Below are 26,495 nucleotides of genomic sequence, written 5' to 3' on the forward strand. Positions count from 1 at the left end.
GCTGTGGTGACTAGTGACCCGTTCCCCGGCTGGGGTGAGCTCCTGTGGGCAGCTGGGCTGGCTGGGACACGTACCTTGGCATTCCACATCTCGGGAACAGTGTTGTTGTACAAGCTGCTGGCCATCAGCTCCAGCTGAGAGGACATCACAACCAGGCCCTGGAGAGCTTTCAGCAAATCCTTCAGTGTCTGAGCAACCACCTCCAGGAGTTTGTTGTACCTACCGAGAAAGAGAGTATGGATCGCTGCGTGAGCGAAGCTCCGCCAGCCCCATTCCTCTTTAACGGGGTCTCATAGCTGACCCCTGTCCCAGCCCTGAACTGCCGATGTTAGCAGATGGAGACACCAATGAGTCCCCACAGGACAGGGATCAGCTGAAGGTCCTGGTGGGGATAAGACAGTTGTTAGCTTGTCTGCCAACCCCACTGCCATGTCCAGCAATGAAGTTCCTCAAAGGTGGGGGGCAGGGAGGGGCAGGGGCCTGCACATCTCTGCTGTTCACCAAGGGACCAGCTGGTTCCTGGCCCAGGACGTGATCCCGCAGTGGTTTTACCTGATCACTTCCTGTACCAGCACTGTGTTCATGGACTCTTCATAGAGCAGCGGGTATTTGTGGATCACCTCCTGCAGGTTCATGGGGGCTGGCAGCTTTGCCAGGATGTCCTTGCAGGTCTCCTCCACCAGCTAGAAGGAAGGCAGCAAGTGGGTGAGCATCCTTCTGGCCATGGCTGCTGGGAAGGGGAGAGCTAATGCCTGGATGGCAGTGCCGTTGCTGGCACCCAGCAGGCAGGGTGGCACCTGCTGAGAGCTGGCGTTTGTGCTGCTGCCTGTGCTGGGCACCGGCTGCCAGAGCACCGATGGGATCAGGGCACCCACCTCTTCCCTGCTGCACACTCCCAGCTTGAAGGTCTTGGGTTGCAGCTGCGTAATGGCTCCCAGCAGAGCAAAGGTCTCCTTCTGAGCGAAGGTGATGTTGGCATTGTCATGTAAACCAAAAAACTCTGGGCTATCATTGAGCGGCAGGTTCTTGATGTACTGGAGGTAGCCCTGGAGAGGAACCCGCACAGGCTGTGAGGCCAAAAGCGCAGGGATAAAGCTGCAGTGCCCCATCAGGCTGCTACAGGCCTGGCCTGAACGAGATTACTAAACCAGTGTTGCTGGATAAGCTAAACCCAGCAGATCACAGACTCGGGAGATCCTCCTCCTCTTGGTGCTTGGGGTTCATTCATCTGACTGTTACACAGCTCTTTGTCCCGTCACAACCAGGAAATGCAACTTGTGGCTTTGACTTCGGGACAGTTTATGTGTGCCCAGAGCAATGCTTGCTGCTGCGGGACTTGGGCTGCTGGAGAGGCTGGCGGGGTGGCAGCTCCCCTGAGGCAGGTTTGGTGTCTGAGTGGAGGCCGTGGTTTGTGCTCTGGCTGGGGAGTTAAATTGCACTTGTGCGGAAGGAAACACATGCTGTGAGAACAGGCAGCTTGGCAGTGACCCTCCTGCTGTGTCTCCTTCAGAGCTCCTCAGGTACTTTAGGTAGGTGTTACCAAAATGGTTTAGAGTGATTTCAGCTGGGGAACTCTGGTATAGCTGCTACCACCTCCTGAGCACAGGGAAAAGATTTTCCTTATCTTGCAGCTTCCTGAACACAGCTGAAGATCCCCACTTTCTTACAAACTTACATTCCCTCAGGGCACTGGAAATGCAGGGGGTTTCAGGGAGGAGTAGATCCCTTTTGCACTATGATGACCCATCTGGATCTATGAGCTGCAATTTGTTACTTGAGTACTTACGTCAAGGTCAGAAGAGGTACTGATCTGCTTGTAGATCCCTGATTCGGAATAGGCAAACTCAGGAATTAAAACCTCAGGCTTGTAGAAATCTTCCAAAATACTCATGATGCAGCGCCTGTCCCAGTCGTCAGTCACACGGCCACCGTAGTTGATCTCCCCAGCCGTGTACTTCAGAACCTGCGAAGGACTCTGCTGTGGCTTTCTGACCCACACACGCATCACAAGCCTGTTCCTGCTGACAGGAGGGGCCGGCTCACACACTTACCTTGAATGGGATGTCTGTGTATTCACTCAAGAACATCTGTAGCTGACTGATGCAAATGCGGAGGTCTCCATCTGTGAACTCATAGGGGATGTTGAACCCCAGAGGCCCAAACTTTCTCCTCTCCAGCATGTTCCCATGGAAGAAGCAAAGTGACAGCAACAAAGATTTAAACTCTGCAACCTGTGGGCAGGGGAGCAGGGTATAAGAGGTGCTCAGCTTGGGAGGAAGCATCCCTGGATGGAGTCAGCTCCTGCTGGGACCTGGCAGACATGTGCCAGTTGAGTAGTTCCAGCTGGAGCCTGGAGAGGTGAAGGCTGTGGCCCAACCCCTTGCTTGAAAGCTGCAAGTGTCTTAGCCCAGGCCTCCACAATCCTGCTGCTTCTGTTTCCCAAAGTGAAACTTAATTGGCTCGCAGAGTAGATACGAGCTTCCGAGAAATACCACCAGCCCTTCTCTAAAATGTGAGAGTGCTAGCGGAGAGAAGACCTATGTCTTGAGAGAAGCAATATCCAGGTGGAAAGCATACATTGGAGCAGGCATGGGCTGGGGACAGCAAACCAAAGCATGACCTGAGTCTTACCTTGAGGCAGCAATTCAAGAAGTCATCACTGAAACTAATGTAGGACTTGAGCAGGTTGGCCTTGACTCCGCGGGGGGGCTCGATGGTCATCTTGGAGCCATTCTGGAGGATGGACACAGGGAAGTGGTTGCTTGGTAGACTGGTGAGCCAGAGGCGAAAGTCCTGATGCACCTGGAAAGCCAGAAGGCAGCAAGTGCTTAGAGAGCGCAGGCACAGCCACTGCAGCTGCTCCTGCACTGATCCTCTAGTTTTATGGGGAACCTGTGGATCGAACTAGATCTGGGCTCCTCCCAGGGCTCCAGCCTCCTGCCTGTTGTCCCCAGAGTGGGCAGGCTGCTCAGCAGAACAGCTCACCTTGCTGGGGTCAATGCCCTCGACAAGTCTCTCCAGTGAAGGCATCCAGCTGGGGGCCAGGTGGCAGTTCTGGAAGAAGACCCACTTGCCCTGCTCCACGGCACTGTGCATCATGGCTTCAGCACGGGGCCCCTGAGGAGGCAGATGAGAAGAACTCAGAGACTCTGGTTCACTGCAGGGTGTGCCCTGCTCAGCTGGACAGGCAGACAGCTGCTGGGTGGAAGGACAGCTTTCCAGAGCTAGTCTGGCTTTGTCACCGTGGCTCAATTGGATCTTTGCCGTCTGGTGGCACAGCCAAGGCCCTTTTACAGCTTTTGCAAGCCTGTGTGGGAGGGCGGAGGGAGCCCAGGAACTGGGGATGGATTTGGGAAGTTAGAAGGCACTACAGAGGGAACCGCTGCAGCTGCCCCGAACTGGCTTCTGCAGCTAACAGAATGTTGGTGAGTAAGGGTCCTGGGGTAGCAGGGCATTTTCACTGCGCTGCAAGGGTGTCTGATCTGCTTGGAGCTAGGTGAGATCACTGGGAGTGCCAGCAGGACAGTGCTGCTGCAGGTGGGTAACAGCAGCTTACCTGGCCTTGGCCCAGAGAAATGGCAGAGAGCTTTTGGGAGAACTTCATTTCTTCAGCAAACTTGTAGAGGTCGGCAGCAGGGTCAGTGCCTGGGGACAGCACGAACACCAGGGGGGTGGTGGCAGTGGACTCCCTGAAGACAACTGAGAGGTCTGTGGTCTGCAACGCAGAATGCTGGTCAGAGACGAGGGGCCGCAGTGGCACCATGCTGCACATCCTCACCTTGCCAGGCCTCCAGCTCCTCTACAAGGCACCGGTGCGCTCGGGTGCCAAGCCCAAAACCACATTCAGTAAGGGCCTAGGACAGCTCTCCTCTGGCAGCGTTAGGATCAGAGCAGTCATCACTTTCCCATTTGTCATACAAATTCATCCCTCATACACCTGCACTATCTGCCCCCTCTCCACTGTGTTTAACTGGTGGACATTAGGCAGGATGTCCCTTGTCTAAGATATAACTGTTGCCCCAACTGTGGGAATACTGTGGCTGCAGAGAGGCATGAGCACCCTCACTGCAGTTGGAAAATGTTGACGACCCGTTTGCAGCAAGCTCGAGGCCTCCCGCTCCACTCCTGGCCCCACCAGTGCTTCCCTTTGGCTGGTTACCTGTGGCTCAATGAAGCGCTGATCCAAGTGCAGCGCCACGAAGTCCTGCATGGCGTTGGTGATCTTATCTCCCCGCAGACACCGAAGAACCAACAGCTTCTGGAAGGCATCAAGCTCAGCTTCCCACTTCCCAGGGAGGGGCTCTCTGCAAAGCAATTAGGTGCATTCTGGGGGCACGTGGCAGATCCTGAAGCTCCCCAGGAAGCACCCAAGGCACCTGCAGGCAGCCGCTGGGCTTTCAGAAGGGACAAGGACCTTCCAGTCACTTGGCTGAGGTTGTTGCCTGTGGCTTTGAAATCTTCAGCAGGCAAACCAGAGCTGCTTCCTCTGGGGAAGCACCAAATACTGCTGGGCTAAGGCATTGTGGGGCTCTGCCTTGGGCAAGCAACATGGGCAGGCAAGGGCTACCCTTGAGGAGACAAGGCAATGCCTCGTCCTCTCCCTTGCATGGCACTGTGGCTAGATCAGCTCCTCTTGCTCTCCCAGGGAAGCCATTAGCTTCCAGGTGCAGTACAGACAAACTGACAGAGTGGGGACACTTACCTGTGAGGCTTGGGGCTGTCAAAAATGGCCCTGAATGCTACAAGGTTGGCTGCAAAATCATTGGCAAAGCCAGAGAAGTTCTTCAGGCTACTCAAGGCCAGGATGTCTCCCCAAGCTCTCTCATACAGCCAAGCCGGAGCTGGGTTCTCCCTGGTCTCCTTTATGGTCCCTCCTGACAGCAGGTACTGCCACTCGTCCTGGGAACAAGACGGGACATGGTGACGGATTACAGCCTACCTAAGGCATGCGGATTTGTGCCATATCCAACTAAAATGCTGTAGTGCCTCTCCTGCTAGGTGTGTGTGTCAAGGAGTAAGTGAACTGGAGGGTCTGGTGAGATCTACACCGCTGTTCAGCTGCCACTAGCATTTCTATGTCTTCTGATCCCTGCCTGCTCCCTCCAAACTTGCTAAACTTTGCAGCAGCGTAGCAGCAAACTGGCAGAAGCTGCAGATGATTCAGGCTATGCAGCTCTCCATATAGACACAGGGAATTGTTTGAGATCTGAGTGAAGAGGGAGGCCCCAGGTTTGCCCACCAGCCTGCCAAGCCTGCCCTCAGCCCCAGGGAACAAGGCTCCTTTTCCACCCTGGCACACTATTCCAGGGGGCTGAACAGGCTGGTCTTGAGTTGCCCTGACATATCCCATCAAAGAACCAAGGTGACTTGCTCACCATATCGATCTGCCCATCATTCATCAAAATCCGGACACAAACCAGGAAGGCAAACATGAGCTTGTGCTTCTCAAAGAGGCTACGGCAGACGTTGCTGTAGAGACTGAAGGTGATGTAGCTGTTGATGTTCGTGATCCGGTCCTTCAGGGTGTCTGAAAAAAAGGCAACAACCAGACGAGGGTGGAGAGTGCTCTCCACGGCAGCTGTGGGTCCTGGTCACAGGGGTGCACCCGCACCCTGCTCAGGAAGAACAGACGCCGCTGTCAAATGCGGCCTTGGCACAGAAACCCCTGGGAAAGCACAAGGCCGCAAGACAGCACAGGGCAGAAAATGCTGCCCCAGCGCTGGGAGCGAGTCCCCACTGCACCATGGCAGCCCGCATGGGCCCTGCCACCCACCACCCCGGCTGAGGTGCTGTTGGGCGGGGAAGGCTGCCAGGACCTGTGTGGAGGCAGCTCTGTGACAAGCCGGGCCACCCCACTACCAGGATGGCATGTGCCTGGGCGCTGCGCTACCATCCCGCCCACCCGGTCAGGCAGGGCAGCGGAGAAGCCGTGGGGAAGAGAACGGAGGCCAGGCTGCGACCTTCTGTGTGGACACAACTAGGGGCAGCTCTGGACCATGCTGAGAGCCAATGCAAGTGTCCACATGTGCCTTGACTGTGCAGGTGTCCTAGCTTCTGCTGCCGCTAGACCAGGAATGTGGGGTGAGGAAAAAGATAGGAGGGGGCTGTTCTGGGCAGGTACCTGCTCTCTTGGAGTTACTGATCCCCATTAGGAAGATGCTGAGGAACCACTCAAGTGAGTACTGGTACATGGGGTCCACATTGGACAGGTCTGAGACACAGAAGTAGAGGATCTGCGAACGGACAGCCACAGGCACATACTGCAGGCGGGCGATGTTGATGTCTCTCTCTGTCTGCTCTGCCACCGTCACCTTGGCCTGGAGGACAGAAGAGGTGTTATGGTTAGTGCAGTGCTGGCAGGGGATGCACAGCTGCAGGGGGAGAGCACCTCCACCTCTGACCTGGATCTCTCCTGCCTTGAGCTTGGATGCCTCCAGCACTTTGATGAGCTCCAAGTCATCCACAGGGTTTCCTTCAGAAGTGCTGAGCCGATACAGGATCTGGTCTTCTATCTCCTTCAGCTCCTGTAGCATCTTGTCATTGCTAACAATTAGCTGCTTTCTAGCTTCTTCTAAGTCAGGCCGCTCTGCAGCCACCACTTCTCCCAGCAGTTGGTCTTCCAAGCCACTACAACAAAAGCCATGGAGATAAGGGTGGGGACAACAGGCCCAAAGATTTGAGGACTGCGAGGAATGAGGCTGAGCAGCACTGGCAGCTAATGGGGTAAGCAGGTACCTGGGTGAGAGGGTGAAGTTGATGACGGTGAGTTTTGTGAAGACCTCAGGGCTGTAGTGAGGGTTGGGCAGGTTGGTGGTCATGTACATCTTGAAACCCTCATGGTAGGGGATCACCGTATCCCCCAGCTTCAGCACAGTGTTGCCTTGCTCTTTGTAGGTCTGTACCCGCAAGGGACAAACACAAGAAGGCTGGGACGGCTACCTTTTGTGAGGAAAGGCATCCTGCTGCGCCCTGGGCTCTGCCGTGAGGGCAGAGTCTCAAGTGTCTCTGGACAGAGGAACTCACAGCTGCCTGGCAGACCCAAAGGCCTGAACCTGGACAGAGCAGCTGTATTCCATGGCCCTGCCTCCCAGGCAAAGACACCTGCTGGCAGGAGACTGGGTCACGCAGGAGGCTGCCAGCATGTTGGAGCCCCGACCAAGATGAGCACAGAACAGGCAGCATCTCCGAGAGACCTACAAAGCCACTAGACCCCACTGCACCCTGATCAGATGCCCCCTTACAGCCCAACCAGGTACCCACTGCTCCTCCTTGCCAAGGCAAGACATAGGACCTGTTTCAGCAGGACAGGCTCGAGGGCTGGATCCAGCTCCTCGCTGACATTCTCCAGCAAGAAGGGCTTCCCAAAGGTAATGGCATTTTCCAGACTGCAGAGGAAGTCCCGGTCACTCAGTTTGGCCACCTCCAAGCTGTTCACTTTCTCCTGAAAGGCAGCAGAGGAGGGCAGGATCTCTGCAGTGTCCTGCCCACCTTCACATGCAGCTCTGGGGCATAGCACACCTCTTACTGGGCTGATTTAGCTCCCTGGCGCAGCAGAAATAATACCTTCTCTTGCTTGGCTAGTTTTTGGCTATTTTGGCAAGTTTAGTCTATGTCACCAGGCACTAGAGACAGCTCAGTGAGGCAGCAGGAAAGGGAGGTGAACAGAGAGAACCTCCTTCAAACTTCCATAGCCCTGGTGGAGCCCCACACTGGTAACTGAGAGCTCATTTGCTTGCAAAGTGAGAGCATGTGGGTGGGAAAAGCCCTGGGGGAGCAAAACAGGAGCAGCTGCCTGAGCCTCCCACCTGACCCTTTAAAAAAGGCAGTGGGTGCCTCCCGGAGGGAGGAGGTGGTGGTCTGTGTTCTTAGTGCTCTGGCAGCTCCCTACCCAGGTAATGCTACCGTGGATCTCTTCTGCCCTGGCCACCCTAAAGGCTCTTAGGGGGGATGCTAGTGTTTGCTGTGGTGAAGGATGCAAGGCCCCTAGGACACTAGTGGAGAACCAGCGTGGGAACCTGATGCCTCGCTTACAGTAGGGCTCCTCCTGCCCTGTGCTGATCTCCCTAAGCAGGGAAATCCAGCTGGGCTGAATACAGATGTGGAGCCTGTCTGGTGCTGGGGAGGCCGGGCTAGGACAGCGCGGGGGTCTTCCAGCTCTAGAGTCCAAATCCTGAGGCTGCTCTGTGCAGCTCCTAACAGAAAGCTGCTTCACCTACCCTGGCAGACCTAGCTCTACCCCACACAACTCTTACCAGGTTCTTGATCCACTTGTTTGCTTGTCCTTGGGGATCTATGTAGTGAGTCCAGCGCTGCGAAAATTGTGTTATTACCCCGTTCTCCACAGACAAGGTGTCATTGGGTAAACCAGCAATCTAATGGGATAGAAAAAGCTGTTGGGAACACCTGGTAGCACAACACAGCTGACCAGAGAGAAGCCCTTGCTGCCCTGGTCCCTGTGTGTGGATAGGGATGGTGGTGAGGGTACCTCCCTCCAACAGCAGCTGAGCCCAGAGCTGCAGCTCTGCCTCGAGTGGCTGAGCCATGGGACAGAGCTGTGCTGGCACAGTTAGGCTTGGCCAGGCTAAGGCCAGGGCTTTGCTCTAAGCCTGTGGCTTGTAAAGGGGAAGCCTTATGGGTTAAGGCTGATGCCCTCAGAGCCGTGGCCCTGGATGCTGCTGGGTCCTCTCCTGCTCATGCCACAAGGAGTCCTGGCAGCAACTCCTGTTCTCGCAGTGTGGATGCGTTTGGTCATCATTGAGCCGTTTGGTTCAGGGTCTGTCCTTTGGTCCCAGTGAGTGGTGAGCCAAGTGTTTTAGCCTTTGCTTGAGGCACATTCAGCCTGAAGCGTTAGGTTTTTCTGCAACTTGCCTGCCAGGAGCGGATTTCCATGGGGTCTCCAAGGGTGCTGATAAGGTTTGGCTCCTTGGTGTGAGGAATGTTGTTCTCTGACAGCTGCCTCAGCCACTCGTTGCATAGTGCTACACGGTAGTGTCCCTGCCGAGAGAAGCACCATCATAGCTTTTCTTCTAGTTGCAGCTAGTCTGCTGCGAGCACCTAATCCTCCGCTTTCTAATTCAAATGGGATCCTGTGCAGCCTCTGGCACAAATGGAGAGAGATTCAGGAGGGTCTTGCACCCTTCTGCCCTGTTCTTTTCTCCCAGTGGATCTGGCCAGCGACAGCAAGAAGCCAGGAGAGCAGAGCAGCTAACTGAGCCCCTTGCAGGGAACATTGAACACTTACTGTAAAAGGGCCCAGGTACGCCACAAAGCCAGCGGCAACCAGCATGTCCCCAGTGATGTTGTTGATCTTGTAATCCAGGTTCTCTACAGCGTCCTGCCAACGCACCTTCTCATCAGCCAGGCTGTTAATGAGCTGTGGGATAGGTTGTACACATGAGAGCTGCTGTGTGGTCTAACCTTGTGTCCTGGACCTGGTCTCTGGGTAATACCGCAGGTAACTTTGGTGATCAGAGGTTGCAGGGTGGCCCTTGCCGTATCCTGAATTCTGTCCCCAGCTTTGAGCACTTAATCCTGGGATTAGTGGGCTGCTCTCAGCTGTCCTGGGGACCCATTGCTGGCTGAAGAAGCTGTGCGCAGGACAGCTGCTTTTCACGCCAGTGCCTGGCTAGTTTAGCTTCCCCAGCCCTGTTGTGATGCTGAGATCTGGCCAGGCAGCTTCAACTGAGGATTGTCATGAGTTGCAGGCACATAGATGTTTTCATCATTGTGCTGCCTGACCTGAAATCAGGTTGTCTCATGTAAGCAGGGAGAACCCAGCTCTGTCCCTTACCATATCGGCACGGCCCAGTCTCTGCTGGCACTGCTCGCACTTCATCTCCAGTTCCTCCTTCTTGGCTATGCAGATCTTGTACTTGGCTTGCAGCATGGCAATGCCACCTTCAGCCTCTCTCAGGCATTTTTTGGCTTCCTCAAGGACCTGCTGAGTGGCACGCAGGTCCTCTTCTGCCTCCTGCCAGGCTCGCTGGGGAGATGCACAAGGAAAAAGTGGGTATGTGGGGTAGGTGGCCAGACTCTTCCCCAAAAAGACACAGACCTTGGAGCAAGAGTTGTTTTTCCATAAAAGCACTAGGTGATACTGAGATCCGTCCCAGTATGACAAAGGTTGACCTGCCTAACTCCAGGGGGATGTTCTGCAAGCCCAGGAACAAAAGTAAGGGTGAAGAGGGCATTTCTGCATAACTCCAAAGAGCCAGGAGCCTTCTGGCTTTTCAAGATGTGGCCCACTGGTGAACAGGAGGAAAAGTTCCTCTGCTTGTCCCAAAACAATAGTAAGTAAATAGCCTGGCTTGGTGAGGATTCAGGTTGAAACACTAGTGAGATGTGGGAATGCTTCTCCAAGCACAGTTTCTGCTGAGCCAGGAACTCAGCATAAAGAACAAGGTATCACTTCCGGCCCAGCATATTCTAAGCTGATTTCTACTAATTTATTATGTTAATGGGTTTTGAGGCTTTGGCTTTGCTAAGGCTTGGTCTGAACATTGTCCTGACCTGCAGAACATGCACCTCCTGCAGAAGGGGGCTGCTAGTATTGTGTTCCCTAACACCTACAGCAACTGGGTCACACTGCTTCTTACCCGCTTGGGCTCCACAGCCTTGGCTGCAAAGTGGTACTTGTGCATGGCATGCACCCACTGGCAGATGGAGGTGCAAGCTTTTGAGACCTTGGCAATGGCAGGTGGCTGAAACTCCTCACTGTCAATGTAGGGCTGGATGGCCTTGATCACAGTGTCTGAAATATTGTCCTGCAAGGAATGGTAGGACAAAGGAGTTTGGTAATGAGGGTGCTAGAGATTTGACTCAGGAGGGTCTCAAAGGGCTTCCCCAGTGGCTGCAGCCTGGCCCAGGATCTGGCTGGGTGGTTAAGGCATTGCACTGGAGCAAGACAGGTCAAATTGCTGCATGTTGAGGCCTGGGAGGCATGGGTGTGGGACTGGGTAAATCCCTTCCCATACCACTGCCATCCAGCCCACATTCCATCCACATGGAAAGGGCAGAGGGGCAAGACCTGTACATCTGGGTCCCATCGCTCAAGGCAATGAAGCGTAGCCAGCTGACACGAGGGCTTCCGGGCCAAACATGTCCTTATCCTCTGTGTTGCTGAAGAGTGTTGCCCACAAGGAGCTTTAGGCTTCATTGCTGTGAGAAGGATCTCTGTGAGGCAATACCTGATCCCTGTTTGCAGCCTCCCTCTGCCACCACTTACCTTATCAAACTTAAACAAGCTGTCCAAGAACTTCCCTGGGTCCTGGAGAAGGTTTCTGCCTGGCTCCCAGTAGTCATCCACCTTGGAGCCTAGCTTTTCTCCTGCCACCCTCTTGGGCTTGATTCCTTTCATAATGCAGACTGCTTCAATCACCATCTTCACACTGAGGGGAGGCCGCTGCATTGCACGTACCTTCAAAACCCAAATGGAGACAGTGGGTTGGCCTGGTTCTCGGAGAGATGGGGTGCTCCTCCCTCAGCTGGCTCAGGGGAGACTGGGATCACAGGCAGGACATTTAGAGGATGCAATGCACAGGCAGGAAGGACAGAGGTATTTGAAGGGAAACCTGGTTATCAGAAAGGGCATGGAACAAACTAGGTAGGCTGAAAAAGCCTGCTCTGACAGGCTGAAGATGTCTTAGCAAAGCAGCTAGATTTGTATGGCCCTGGGGAGGAGGTTGTATGGAAATGGGGTATGGGCAGGCTTTTTCCCTTGCTCTGTGGGCTCTCATTTGTCTTGTACCCTACTGTAGCAGTGCTACACCCCATGAGCCGGGCTGCAGCTCTTGTGGAGGGACTGCTTGAGTGTTTCCTCAAGCAGGCAGCTAGGGGTGCTGCTGCAGCACCCTTGAGATGGCTGTGGGTGTCAGAACCCTTAAGGATGTCTCCTGCTTTTTCCCTTCTGGTGCTGACTGTCCTTGCCACGCTCAGCCAGAGACACTCCCAGACTTTCCCACTGGACACAGTCAACAGAGGAGCACAATTTATGGTGACGCTGAGGCTGATCTACCCTCATGCAGACACCCTCTGTGAGAAGGACTTTGACTGCCCTCAGACAAAGCAGTTCCTTGAGTCGTTCTGCAGTGCAGTGAATGAGCGCTGAGCTCAGCTAAGGTGGAGGCTTATGATGCCTTGCTGGCTGCAGGCAAGACCATCCAGGACGGAGAAGCCCTTAGGCGGGCATTGCAGATGTGTTGTCGGGTCCCACAGATCCTAAGCATGATACTGGAGGATGAGGGTCCCTCTCTGGAGGCCCTGCAGCAGGAGGTGAAGGACTATCGTGACCGTCAGCTCTGGTGGCACAGCAAGCTGCAGGCTTGGACAGCCAAACTGTGGCAGCAGCTGAGGTATTCAGAAGAGCAGGAGCAAGTGGTGAAGCAGGACTTAAGGAAGGCTCATATGGACCTAGAAGCAGTGAGGATCAGCTGAGACAGGTGGTGGAAGAGCTGGAGAAGCAGGTGTCAGCTTCCTCCAAGGGACCGCTGATGGAGCTGCCCTGCGCAAAGGGAGTAGGTCAAAGGGATGCTCGCTCCCTGCCACAGAAGTGGTGTCCTCTTTTGGTTGGGCTGGGTCATCAATACTGGACTGGGAGAGAACTCTGGTGGTCCTGGCTCCAGTGACAGGTTACTTGGGACATGGCCCAGCAGCTGAACTCAAAAGACGCACGGAGCTCATTTCTTAAATGAAGAGTTGCCCAAAGCTGGTGGGTGGGTTAAATGACGTCTAAGAAATCGATGCATCTTGTGTGCTGGCACTGGAAGGCTTGTATAGACAGGAGACTTTTCATGCCAATTCTACAAGAGGATGGGTGCTGGGGGCTAGAGGACTGATTCCTTCTGGGGAAAGGAGTTTTGTATCTTTTGTGGGGAATAAAAAGGTCTGTCATTCACAACTGTAGAGCAATAAGCCTGCCCCTGTGTGGTGAAGTCCTGTACTTGCCGAGTTTGCTTTCTTAGCTGTGGGCTGTGATACTTGCCAGGCTCAGAATTGCCCTCCTTTCTCCGACTATACTATTCCAAGCCAGTACTCCTTGAAGTCAGCCCACCAGCTGTTGCCTGTTCTCTGCCTGTGGTGGATCCCCTTTCAAAAGAACCTGCTGGTTCAGACAGTGGGCTGCTAGATCTGTCCCTGTGCTGTGCGGTCAGTACTCATGGCTGCATTGTGGTACTGCCTGTTTTCTACTCCCATGGACAGGCACTGTGGGGTGAGCCCTCTTTGATAACCTCTCCGGCACAAGTTGGAAACAACATGTAGAAACACCCAGGAGCCAGTTGCTGCCTCTGCCCTTCAAAGCTCTTTGCTTCTGAAGGACTGGAGCTGAGAAGCTGCGTGGGCAGCTGCCCAGACTGTGAGCCCAGGGGGATGGATGGAGATACTGGAAAAGGCTGGGTATGTTGCAAGCCTGTAGAAGGGGAATTGCTGCAAAGTGAGAGGTTGTCCAAGACCAGACCCAGCTCTGCCACCCTCCCCCTCAACCCAGTTACCTCTGTAACATCGCTTTTGTTGAGGTTCCTCAGGCTGGCGAGAGCAGCGTCAAGAGCTGGGAGGGCTTCAGCCAAGTCCTTCTGAGCATCATCTGCAATGGCTTGGGCTGTCTGAGCTTTCACTTTGGCTTTCATCTCCTCAGCCTGCACAGCACTTCTTGTCTCTTCAGCCACAGCTGTGTCTACCTGCAGCAAAGAGACAGCCTCAGAAGCATGCTGGAGTTGGAGCACACCTTTGGCTTGGCTGAGCACTGCTAGGTAAATATCACAACTGCCTTGGCAGGTCATGTGCTTTCTTCCAGCAGAGACATGCTGGGGCCTAACTGCTGGAGTGGATTCCCTTCATGTGTTATACCAGCAGGAGGCTTTTGTCAGCCTGTAGAGATCATCCACAAGCCCTGGCTGTGTCTGGAATGGTGTTAGTCCTGCAGGAATTAGCTGCTCTAGCCCTTTTCCCTATTGGCACAGGGAGAGGATGCCCAGAGATGGAAATCCATAAGGAGATGGAGGAATAAGAAGATATGCTGATGGTTTTGTTTCTAAAACTGTTGGTTTTGCCTAACTCCAGGGTTAAAACACTACTAGGAGGTGTAAAGGGAATGTGGTATATAGCCAAATCTTTATCTGCTATGTACAGACTCCTTCCCCTTTGCTTGCAGAGCTGTATGTTACTGCCTCTGCTGCTCCCTCTGTCTCAGTCTGGCCATCCCACAGTAGATGGGCAGGAAGGGACACAATGAAGAGGGAAGGTAGTGACAACCAACACAGGACAGTTCCCTCTTCTGCAATGGCATGAGTGACTGTGTGTGGTGATCCCTGAGGTTTGGGCTAGCAGGGGCAGGCTGCAGCTGGATCAACTCACTGGGAATGGGACGTGGGGGAATGATTCCTTTCAGCAACAACAGTCTGGGCTTAAGAGCTGCTCGGGCCACCCAATGATTGTGTAGTACTGATGCTAGTTCATGCAAGGATCTAAACCAGTGAGAAAAGGGAGCTGGTAGCTTGCCTGACTGATCCCTGGGTTGTGGTTGCAGATAGAAGCATGTGAGCCATCACTTCTGCTAGCAACTGGCTGGTTGGTTGTGACTAGCCCCCAACAACACCAGGGACCCCAGCAGAAGGCCATTCTTGCTGGCAGTGCTGCTCTGCATAAATACCTGCTGTGTTAATCGGAGACCTTCTTACTGCTACATCAAGCAGGTTTTGTACAGTCCCCGCACGGCCTCCCTGAGCTGTCCTCAGTCTGAGCAGTCAGACTTGCAAAGTGCAAGTTGTACCTGCAGTTGCTCCATGGTTGCCAGTGTGTCCTTGGCTGCTTGTGCCAGGAGAGGGCGGGCAGACTCCAGCTCCTCCTGCATCCCTGCTACATCCTCTGCCGTTTGCAGGAGCTGTGGGAGCAGACCAGAGCAAGAGGACCGACAGCAGCCACGGAAAGCCCTAGGAAAGGGCTGCGCTGCCCTGATAGGTGCTCCCTGCGCAGTGTCAGGCTGTACAAACCAGCTCTTGCCCTGGCCCCTGTTTAAGCAACCATCTGGCATTGGGTGTGCTTATAGACAGTAGTACCTAATGGTAATGCCTGCACACAATGGGCATTACTACATAAGCTCGTGGCAATCAGTCAGCAGAACAACGTTGCTGTTACAGGGTTTTCAAGTAAAAGGCTAATAAGGAACATCCTGAGAGATGATGAGCTACAGGAAAGGTCTGTGGTCCTCAAAGACTGGGGACCATTATTCTTTTCGAGCTGTTACAGTCTCAGACCTTCAGAAAGACTGGCCCTGGCAGAAGGCATAGTTCTCATTTGCTTTAGCAAGAGTTTTCTCCTGTTACACAGGAGATGTGTAGGGCATCTCACTGTATCTCTGCAGCTACAAATACACTGCTCAGAGCAGATAAGGGGGGCCCAAAGCTCTCCTGGGTGTGAGGGACAAACCTTGTCCAGGCCACTTCTCATCCTGTTCTTGGCTATCTCTAGTTCCTGTTTCTTCTTTCCAATCAGGGAACTGAAGACGCTGAGGAACTCAAGGTAGCTCTTGGGAGTGACATAGTTGTGTCTGGCCAGCTCTGCTAGGTACATTTGGCACTTCTTTGCCACACTCTGATGGATTTCTACACATACTTCAACCTACAAGGAGAAAGGACAGAAACAATCTTAGTCGTTACTGAACATGTAGGTAAGTCTATGTGATGCCCATAGAGAGCACAAAAGGCTTACAAAGAGCCTAAGTATACAGTCACAGCACTGTTTATATATGCATGTGGGCTTCAGTGCCACAGAGAGGGTGACAAAGGGACATGCTCATTTCAAGGCATACAAAGGCTAACCAGTTCTGTATTTGAATGATCCTGCCGTTAAATGTTTCTGCTACAGTGTAGGACCTTTCTGCAGGTATGCCCTGCATCTATTGCTTACGTGCATCTAGAGACATGGCATGTTGAGCATACAGGAGCTGTGTTTTGTGTGTTGAGTGTGGCACCTACCATCCCATTGACATCTTCAGTACGGGCACCAAGATGGGGGATCTCGTGCAAGAAGGAGAAGGCAACGCACTGCAGGGCTTCAGCAGGCCACTCATTAAACCAGTTAATGGTGCAGCAGTTCACAAGGGAGGGGAACTGTCTCAAGCGTGCACGGAAGACTTCTCCAATAGGGCTGAGGGAAAAATGCAGAAAAGAGATGTTACAACTAGCTATAAACAGAGGGATAAAATAGCTTTCCTAGTTCCCTAGAACCCTCCTGAACTCTTAACAGATTAAGGAGGAGTGGAATATACCCAAGGAAGAAGGTGGGAGGGGAAATGGGGAATGAAAGTTGCGGCAGTGAGCTGCATGTCCTAAGGCACACATCACAACATACTCTGTGGAAGTCCTGGGTATATTCTGGAAATATTAAGATGGTAGTGGGGTGATGTTTTACGAGTCCTTCCCTAGAAAGAACACTTCTCGTATAAGAAATAAATGTGATCTGAATTCTATTTCAAGGTGAATTCAGAGATTGCATCCATCACCCGACCAAAATCACAGCCCCGATGCTTCCACTTGCACTGAGAATGCCCTGTACCTTCTGGCAGCCCTCCTGCAAGCAAGCAAGCTGCCCATGGACTATGCACTAGATTCATGAGTAAACATGGTGCAACTGAGCCCCAAATTCAAGCAAGATATTTTTGTAACAAACAGCTCAATGGTGCATGAGGGAGGAGGAAGCTTATGTTTAATCTTTATCACATACAATCATACTCTTAAAGTTTTCAAATTTCATCTTGAAACCAGCAAAGCATTAAAAAAAAAGTATCCAGTCCTATGGGAAGGTGGTATGCAAATGGTATTCCTTCTCCAAAGTCAGGGGCTTGGAAACAAAGGTGCCATGACAAAGTGATGCAAGGCAAAGGACAAGGAGGGAGTAATTAACATTGACAGTACGGAGTCCTACGCCTGAACCATACCTCATGCACAGGACCATGTGGATATTGCTGCGAACTCGTCCTGTGTATGCGGCCATCAAATTGGCCTTGGTGGGCTGCTGCCCTAGATCTCGAACAATGGGCTTCATAGCCGTCATGATCTGTTCTTGATCATCAGGGTCATAAATGTTGGGAACGTCACCTGAGTTGAGCAGGTTGTTGATATCCTCAAGGAAGGATTCATCTTTAATCTAAGTAGGTGATGGGGATGGGGGGAGGGGAGGAAATAAAGCAGTTTTGTACGTCATAAGACAGTCATGTCTCCACATACCACAGAGATCACTTCTGGATAAATACAGCCCTCTGCCTCTGTTATAAGAAATAATTTCTGTGATCACTCAGCTCCACCAAAGCACACCCTGACCCTTGTCCAGCATTTCCAATTGAACAGCCATCTTCAGCCATTTCAGGGATGAGGCTGTGTGTCTGGGGACAAACATCCTTCTGCCCATTCGCCGTCTCCTTACAGACAAATTGAGCTCAGGGCCTCGCTCCTTGCCTTGCAGTGAATCTGCAAGCAGATCCCAGACACCAGGTTGCTCTGGGTCTTCATTCATCCAGCACAGAGCACTTCACTATTAGGATAAATCTCATCGATGTGGGAGACAGAGTAATCGTAGGGATGTGTCACAGTTTGTGGGATTATATCCCTCCAGAGCTACACTCACCTCTCCACCTTTGCTAAATCAGAAATACACAGAATCCATCTACTTGCCTAAATGTACCCTCCCATGCTCCTCTTCTCCCACATATGCTTCTCACTGCAGGGAAAAGGATGCAAGAGCAAGCAGCATTTGACAGATGCTCATCTCACTGCTTAGGGCACTGCCAGAAGGGACTTGGTTCCTATGATAATGAAGGCAGTCAAAAAGCCTATGGGGAACATAACTGTGAATTCCAGAAGCTGGCCTTGTCATTAGCAAGTAACAGTTCACAGTAACAAGCCGACATTATCCTGTGGAACCAGCAGGCATAAGGTCCTAAATCTATGGGTATCTTTGAAAAGAAAGAGAATGATGTGACTTAGGACTACTAGTATCAGCGGTCAGTGTAGTGCTTAGCTTCAGGCACCTGGGTCTAAAATCTTTGATCCCACAAAACCCTTGGATGGAGCTGAAAGAGTCTTCCTCGAGCAACAGAAGAATCACCCCATTCACAGCTCCACAGTCCCTCTAGCAACAAATGTACCACTTTTAGTTTCCCGGGGACTTTTTTATAAGATGATGAAGGTGGGCTACTTCAGAAGTACAAGTGGTGCCTGGTTTGTATCAAGCTCCGCAATCCCTTTTAAGGCAATTTATTGAGCTTAGAGATGTGTTTCTGACTCCATTTGAGATGGAGTCCACCAAGCTAATACTCCTGTACCTGTGTGTCTACAAATAAGAATGTCTTGGGTAGACTTTGAAGGCCTGCCTTCATCATGATCTTCCTCACATCATCTCGCCATTCGGTCATGCCATAGTTTTTGGACAGCTCGATCTGGAAACACTCATAATCTGCCCTAAAGGAAAAAGAAGCCTGTGGAGTTACACTGAACTAAAATCTCCTCTTCTGTCATTCCCGAGTATGTGTTTTGGACTCAGGCAACCCAAACAAGTTGTGTTCCTGCAATGAGTCCTGAGCACACACCTGCCCTTGTGCATGTTCGGTCACCAACCCAAGGGCATGTTTTACTCAAGGCAGAGATACCTGAGCTAGCTAGAAACTGGGAGAAGTAACCCAAGCTACTAGCAGGTGAAAGAGTCCAATTTTTCCAGTGTAGATGTCCATGTTAACTGAGCCCTAGCTCTTGAGTGTGAAATCTGAAGTCAGCAACCAGAAAAACATGTAACCAGTAGCAGGAAGGGCAGGAAAAGATTCTCTGGAGGCAGCTCCAGTGGAGCTGTTCCACATTATGCGCATAGGGGTGCATTACTTACATGTGTGATGCCAATCTGGTGAGAGACTGCCTCCCACTTCCCCCAACACCCAGCAGAAGAGCGTTCCCCGGAGCCTGCCGCAGAATCCGGCTGATTCGGCAGATGTGCTGTATCGCATCCATGAAGAGCACAAGCTTCAGCTCTGGGGTGTTGGTTTGATTGTACTCCTCCAGGTAATCCTCAATCACAAGCTTCAGCTGTGGGCAGAAACAGTCAATTGTGGCTACCAGATAAAAGCAATTGTGAGGAAGGGGGCGGTTGCCTGTAAGCACACCTAAGGCTCTAGGAGGGCAGAGCCTGGTGCTCAGCAGGGTCTGGGAGCAGCTGCCTGTGGTGAGGTGATGGTTCTCCTTACTCTGTGCTCCTATAGGAGCTGCCATTGCACTAGGCTGAATTTAGGTAGGGGTGGTGGCAGCAGCTGCTGGATGGTGATCTTAAACTAATTCAGGCAAGTGCCTAAGGTCTGCTGTTCCCAACAGTGCTGTTTGCCTGGAGAAACAGCAAGGCATAGTTCAAAATAAAGTAGTTTATGGCTGCCTGATCCACACTGTTCCAGGGCCTCCCTCTGGGAGAGCAAGCTTCCTTGCCCTATAGCTGACCGCTGCATGCTGTAGCTAGGATCCTGGTTGGAAAGGGCAAGTGCTGGAAGAAAATACTGCTGGCTGTGGACAGGTAGAGAAGCATGTTCCTCTCCCAGTCCAGCCATCACACAGAATAGCTGCAGGAGCAGCATCTCCTGCCTTTTCCAGGGCTCTCTAACAGTAACCTTGGGCCAGAGCATGAGATGAAGCACCAAGGCATCTGGGATTTGGTCCTACCCCCTCAGCAATCTCACTGTGAACCTGGGCAAGCAACATCAGCTGGCATTCATACAGTACTGAGATCCCTGCCTAGACGCCAAAGTCCTATGCGCATCAGTGGACTGTACAGCAGCTCGGTAAGTCTGGCTGCCTCAGCTGTGCTCACCTCAGTGGGGTACAGGCCTACCTACTTTGCAGAAGAGATTGGAAAGCTCAGTTAATTACCAGTCCTTGTCACACAGCTATCACAAGAGGAGAGACGACAGGATAATCATCTGTTTCTGATAATGACTGCAAAACGCACTGCTCATTGCCTTTGCTTAATTATCACTACCAAAGTACTCGCAGTATCTTTTTCAACAGGGAATCTGGCAGTAACATTAATTACTTGTAAAGGTCAATTGTGAAGTCTTTAATAGCAAAAGTAGTATTGTTTGGGAGTAATGTGCCATTTCTTTCCAGCCAATTTCACTTTTCAGTCCCAAGAGCAGCTCATCTGGGAGATTTGGCCTAGCAGGCTGCCCCCAGGATGGCAATGCAGAGACAGCTTGTTCCACCTCAACTTCTCATCACACCAAATGCAGCCAGTATCCATATCTGGGGTAGGATTTCACAGGAGAGCCCTGAGAGGGTTTGTGATTCCAGACACCTTCAACTCAAGCAGCCCCATGGTTGCTATTAACTGTTTTGTTTACAGAACACTTGGAAGATGCGAACATAGTTCACTACATCACGATTCCCAGGGCCCTTACCTTTTCCTGGCTGTCAATGGCTTTGTACCGTTTGATATCGGCATCTGGCTCCATGAAGTCTCCAAACAGAACTGGCTGGGAGGGGACAACCTCATCAAAAGTGCTGCCTAGCTCCTCCATCATACTCTTCATCAGGTTGTCAAACCAAGCCCGGTCCTCCTTGCTGACCAGACGATCACAGAAGACCCGGCAGCTCTCATGGTACCACAGTCTTAGCAGGTGCAGTTTGTTCTGTTAAGAGATCCCAGCAAAACAGCCCCCATGAGAGAAGCAGAGAATTATTAAGAGCCTTGCTGTCAGGAAAGCTGGTTCCTGCGTGGCGTGGGGCCAGCTCCACTCCTGCTACAAAGCTGTTGGAGTGGGGAAAGAACTGGGCGGAGGAAACTGCATTCCCTTCTCCTTCTCAAAATCAACTCTTGTCAAAACATCTGCTTTGCAGGGAGCTCATTACAGCTTTGGCTAATCCCCCTTCTATTTGTCCATATGTCAGGCTTTCTTTGAGAGATTTTAATTTCATGTTGTTTGTCCTTATCTTTCCCCCAGTTTGATTTAATTTTTACTGTTTTCAGAAGTTCTTGTCTCTTTTTGGAAAGATCCTTTTATTCCAGTGTAGCACAGAACCAGGGTCCCAAGTATTTCTTGTGATAAGACAATGTCTACCAGCTAGACCGGAGCCAGAACAAGGTCCCTCAGGAGAGCTGAAGGGGCAGAAGCCTCCATTGCTACAAGCTGGTAACAGGAAAACACTTCTGCTCCTGTGTGGCCTCCTGTCTGGTCCCCTATGGCTCCATCCAGCTCTGAATGGCCAGGCTGTGTATACTGGCTCCCTGTGCTTGCTTCCATGCCAAGGCAGGGCTGGGGTGGCGTGACAGGTCTGTTCACTACTGGTACTAGGCAATATAGCCAAAGGGAAGATCACCACGTTCGTTGAACAGTACCAAAATGCAGCTTCAACAAGAAATCGAGGCCTGTTTGCAGGCCTGTCAATGAGACCCTTAACTGGAACATTTCTGGTCTTCCCCCGAGTGGCATGGCTGTGTTGATGGAAGGACTCACCTCAATCTTGCTGGGCTCAGCCATGAGCATGCCCTGGAACACCTTGGAGAGGTCTCTCAGGTTGAAGGTGTAATGTGACTTCGCTGGTGTGGGCAGCAGCTGGGATGTGATGGTCAAATACAAGCGGATACTGGCATCAACCAAGGGCTCGTTTAAGTCTTTAACTGCAAATGCTCCTGCTGTAGAGACAGAGGAAGGTGGAGAGGATGTCAAGGTGGTGACTCTGGGTTGAGAAGGTCCTAGCAGTGCAGACAGGTGGCACTGAGTGGCAGAGGTGTTGCTAGGGCTTGGCCAGGAACACACTTTTCTTCTGCTTACTTATGCAGAGACTGTGGGGACCTGACCAAGCACCTGCTCACTGCAGTGGACAGTTTGCCAATGAGTTTCCCAACCCAAAGGAATCAACTTTGGGGAGAGAAGAGAATGTATCACAACAGTTCTGCAGTGTTAAGACTTCATGCACCCCAAGGAGAGAGGAAACACTGCCAGACAGGTAATTGGTGCCTACTTGAAATATTCCAGACAAGCTTTCCTGCTCCCTCCTTGTACTCCTACAGTAGAGTCTCAGATAGTTTTAAGCTAGAAGGTGTGAGTGCCCTCTTAGCTAAACCACCTCGCAATTCATTTTGCTTAGCATATGCAAAGTCACTGAGGAATAATTTCTTATGCAATAGTCTAGCAAGATTTAAACACAGCTGCCAGTTTTAGAGCATAAAATACTTCCCCCCCCCCCTCAATTACTTCCCAAGGAGTGTCTGTAACAAACTTGGAGCCCTGTGACTTAGTATTTTGTATGTTTCTGCATTATTTCCAAAATTCTTTTAATTTCTTTTTAAATCACAGCTAGATGCCTCAGTATGCCCCTAAGCTCATAGTCAGGTACTGATGCTTGTGAATATTGGAAGCACTCAGAAAGCTCTGCTTTGCTTCTCTCATAGCTCACTATTCTCATTCCTTCCTACTGGCAGTTTGCAGATGAGGGCACATTTGCAAAGATGATCCTAAATTCCCACCTTGTCAATTATGAGAGGACTCATTTCACTCCAAATGAACCCTTTTTTCTGGGTGGCTCTAGCACCATGCTTAGATCCACCCTGCTCAGCTGTCCACAGGCAGCAGCAGATGGAGAGTAACAGAAGGCTCTGCTTCCACAGAAGGCTGTTGTCTGGGCAAGTGCCTGCCTGCTGAAAGCACAGGTAAGCTATGCCATGCTGTGCCCATCAGCTTGTTCCATTCACAGTCTCTCCCTCTCTCTCTTATCTTTCTGCTCTTACTTACGCACTGGATCTCTGTAACTTCTTTCTCCTAGGAGTCCAGCTAGAAAAAGGCAAAAAAACTGAGTTACAGATTTACATACTGAGATGAAAGATATCTGTGTCATTCATCACAAACAAAATCCTCTTTGAAAGGCCGAGGCTATAGGATACCTTATGGAACTGTGAGAGCCAAAGTTGAAGTTTGCTGATTTGCACCAGCAGTTTGGCCCCGAGTCTAAACAGTGCATGAATTCTCTGTTTGTCAAGATTCAAACAAAACTTTCCCAAAAGCATCTTCAAGCAACTACTGCAAGTTCCAGCTTCCAACACTTTGATCAGACCATCGCTATTAATTGCTCCCCTTCCAATCTCCATTATCATCAGGTTGACTCGCAGCATGAGGAGGCGGCAGCTGTCTGCAGAACCTACCCATCCAGCTGCTGAGGATGCTGGAGAAGATAATCTTCTTGCTGCTTTCTTCCATCTCAGTGAAGGAGAGGTAGTTGAAATGGCGAGTGAAGCGTGGAGTGACAGCATTCCTTCCCCCTCCAGGAGGTCCCATGGCACAGACAAAATTAATATCTACCAGCTTCTTAAAAGTACCTTGAAGAGTCAAAAATCACGAATGAATGTGAAGTTGTAGCTAAAAACCCTCGCCACAAATCTCCGCAGCAGGTATGCACATCTACCTAACAGGGCCAATTCTGCCAAGAGTACTAGGCAAAGGATCTGCATCCTACCTATTTGTTTCCTGTCGTACCAGCCTTGGCGGTCCATCCACTGCCGAAGCAGCTCAATAGGTGGCTGAGCACCATATTTCTCCAGCACGGGCATGTTCAAGTCATCAATAAAAAATATGAAATACCGCCCAACTGGAGGCCCGAACACACCCTTCCGCCTGTAAAGACAGAAGCCGTGTAAGGATGCAGGACAACTCCTATTGCAAAGATACTCTTAACTTGATCCCAAAGCAGTTTTTTCTCCAGAGGCTTCCTAGGACAGCAGTTTCACCTATCCTTCCGCTTGACACTCCGTATACCCCTTTATTTGGGCCTTTGCACAGAAAAGATTCAGAGAAATGTTTGAGGCACTGGCTTCTTTCCAAACACAAGTGAAATTTTGCCTACTTATGCACAATGTCAATGAATAAATGCATACGAATAAAAGCAAAGCTTGAGCCCATGAATCTGTTGGAAACTTCAAACCACAGTGGCTGACCAGGGAGGCAAGAGGGAAACTGTTAACCATGGGGAGTAGGATTGGGAGTCAGCAGCCACATTTTCTCCCCTCATCAGTTTCTATAAAAATCCCACACCAGGGTTTGCAAACACCTGTGCTGTGAAATGTAGTATTTCTGGAATAACTAGAATTGGAGCAACTTTTACAGACCCTCACTAATGATCCTCACTTTCTTGCCATTCTATGAAGTCATTACTGGCTCTCACAACCCCAGCTCAGATGTGCTGTGTGTCCTATTTGCTATCCACAGCTGTGTGTCCTATTTGCTATCCACAGCTGTGTGTCTTTGGGGCCCCTTCAGGTCTTGGGATGAAACTAGATGGCCAAGTTGATAGACACACTAAGCGTAGGGATACTGCCTTCTCAAACATAGAAAAGGAACTTGCCTCTTTTCCAGTTTGCTGTCGATGAGATCCTGGGTTTGGTTAGCAGAGGTGCGTGCTGAAAATGTCAGGAAGTGGGTGATGTATCTGAGAGGCAAGTTCTTCAAAAGCTTGTCTGTAATTGTGAGAGTCTTCCCTGTGCCAGTGGGACCAATGCAGAGAACCTAGAAGCATAATCAGCAATGCAGCATAACCATAGGCATACAGTCTGTTTCCCAGCTCCCTGACATTTGCTGGAAGAAATGCAGGTTACTGCTCACTTAGACATTCAAAGGCTGGGAAAGGACAGGACAGCTGTTCAACAGATCTCTTGGTGTGGAAGGAATCAGACCAGAGAAGTATGAAATGGAACCGTAAGAAATGGGTAAAGAGGGATGGTAATGGGCTATCTAGCAACTGCTGCATTTTGATTGAACAATGGAACGTTGATATTCCTTTGGGGCACTGGCATGGTGTCTGAGGACTGAATGTAGAACTCCTGTCACTTAGGCACAGCTTCTGAGCAGAGAAATACCAATCCATGGGAATGGGAAATAATCTCAAACTAGGTTCTGACTGCAGTGCGAGAGGAAAAGGTGCTCCTGTTGATGAGACCAAGGCTGAAGTGAGACATCAAAGACAAAGCTGGGCACGTACTGGCTTATGGTTGGTGAGCAACAGCTCCAGCAGATAGGCCATTCGGACTGTGTTCATCGTGGGCACAATAATGTCACAGAAGTTGGTGTCAGGAACCATGGTGAACTTTGCGGTAGAGTCCAGCCACTTCTCCCAGCACACCTGAAAGGTATGGGTGTGTTTAGAGGGAGCAGTTGTAGCTATCCCCTGTGGGAAAAGGAAAACTATTTCTGCTGTGTCTTCCCTCAGATTCTGATGAAGAATTCAGGTTTCCAGCCCCTCTGCCTAGTCTTGCCAGCCTTACCTTTCTATATGGCACTGCTGTGAGTGTCTGATACATTTCTTTCAGGAGCGAGGTAGCTCAAGAATAAGATTATTGCCCCAGCAGCAACACACTTGCACTCCCTTCTGAAAACTGGGATCAAAAGGGAATGGAATACTCGTGATATTTGGAAGAACTGGAATTCTGTCCTAAGCTGACCCACCCTTTAGGTGCCCCCATGGCAGAGGGCTTAGCTGGGATCTTGTCTTCACATTTGGTGCTATTACCTGTGTTGCACTCAGAGGCACATGGAGGTTTTTGTACTTGTATAAGACATGGACGACTTGTGCTAGAATTAAGTCACAAACTAAACTCCCAGGGGCCACTATACAAGTGAGATGGAGGTTTTTGTCAGGGATGTGCTGGAGAACACTGAGAAAATGTGCATTCCTGACCGCCCCATGTGGCCTTCCCACAGAGGCAACTCTAGCAGCTTCTGCTAAGCCTCATGTAGGGCTCTTTGTTCTGCTCTGATTTCAGGAAGGGGAAGCATTTTCCTCTTTTTTTTTTTCCCTTTTTTTCAGCCCAGGGGCTGGTGACTGTCAACCAGATGGGCCTTCCATACCCTACTGCTCTGCTGTCTCCTGTGAAAAGATGGCATATTTGTCTGCTTTGCTCCTCCTCCAGCCTCTACTGCATGCAGCTCTTCTGCTGTTGTGCACTGCTTTCTAACACAGACCTTTCCATCTGAGCTTCTCTCTGTCCTCCTCCAGCTGCCACACTTGTAGAGCCCTCCCACTTTCCTGAGCACTGGCACAGGCACTTGGGTCTGAACTGACCAGCCCTTGGCTCAGACATGAATAATCTACTTTACAAACCCGAGGGCACGAAACAGCCTTCTTCCTTTAATGAAAAGCTTGATTTCACTTTAAACATTCTCACTTGGTTCCTGTAGGCCTTTCTTATTTGCCCTTGATGAGGAAATCCTACAAATCCTGCAGGACTGTATTGCTTCCTGGTCCCTCCCCCTAAATTTCCCAGCTTGGAGTTGAAAGTGAAATATTTTACCTCCCTAGCGACCTCATCCAGATCATCCTCAGCACTGCTAAGTCCAGCATCATACAGTTTATAATCATAAACCAGTCCTTCTTCTGGGAAAAGTAGCTGGATCTGTGAGAATAAAGCTGTGGTGAATGTGGCTGCCACTCAGCTGAATTCACAGGAGGATCTGCACTACCGCAAGGAAAATTTTACTAATGGGATGT

General features: G+C 51.1%; 1 protein-coding gene across 1 annotated transcript in view; it reads right to left on the reverse strand.

Annotated features, from left to right (window-relative positions):
- DNAH1 (dynein axonemal heavy chain 1) overlaps nt 1–26,495 on the reverse strand; it is a 64,764-nt gene that overhangs the window by 1,610 nt on the left and 36,659 nt on the right. The window contains 36 exon segments of the mRNA XM_056335106.1: nt 75–219; nt 553–683; nt 876–1,046; nt 1,787–1,963; nt 2,052–2,231; nt 2,632–2,802; nt 2,986–3,117; nt 3,557–3,715; nt 4,160–4,304; nt 4,703–4,899; nt 5,376–5,527; nt 6,122–6,317; nt 6,402–6,627; nt 6,736–6,896; nt 7,292–7,441; nt 8,253–8,372; nt 8,869–8,994; nt 9,242–9,373; nt 9,791–9,982; nt 10,596–10,763; nt 11,225–11,416; nt 13,488–13,673; nt 14,765–14,875; nt 15,421–15,612; nt 15,969–16,140; nt 16,931–17,139; nt 18,314–18,449; nt 18,868–19,064; nt 20,420–20,650; nt 21,476–21,654; nt 22,754–22,792; nt 23,161–23,334; nt 23,472–23,629; nt 24,357–24,517; nt 24,990–25,130; nt 26,299–26,400. Of these exon segments, the coding sequence (XP_056191081.1) occupies nt 75–219; nt 553–683; nt 876–1,046; nt 1,787–1,963; nt 2,052–2,231; nt 2,632–2,802; nt 2,986–3,117; nt 3,557–3,715; nt 4,160–4,304; nt 4,703–4,899; nt 5,376–5,527; nt 6,122–6,317; nt 6,402–6,627; nt 6,736–6,896; nt 7,292–7,441; nt 8,253–8,372; nt 8,869–8,994; nt 9,242–9,373; nt 9,791–9,982; nt 10,596–10,763; nt 11,225–11,416; nt 13,488–13,673; nt 14,765–14,875; nt 15,421–15,612; nt 15,969–16,140; nt 16,931–17,139; nt 18,314–18,449; nt 18,868–19,064; nt 20,420–20,650; nt 21,476–21,654; nt 22,754–22,792; nt 23,161–23,334; nt 23,472–23,629; nt 24,357–24,517; nt 24,990–25,130; nt 26,299–26,400 (5,811 nt within the window).

This window comes from Falco biarmicus, chromosome 4, assembly GCF_023638135.1.
Source record: "Falco biarmicus isolate bFalBia1 chromosome 4, bFalBia1.pri, whole genome shotgun sequence".
Lineage (NCBI taxonomy): Eukaryota > Metazoa > Chordata > Aves > Falconiformes > Falconidae > Falco > Falco biarmicus.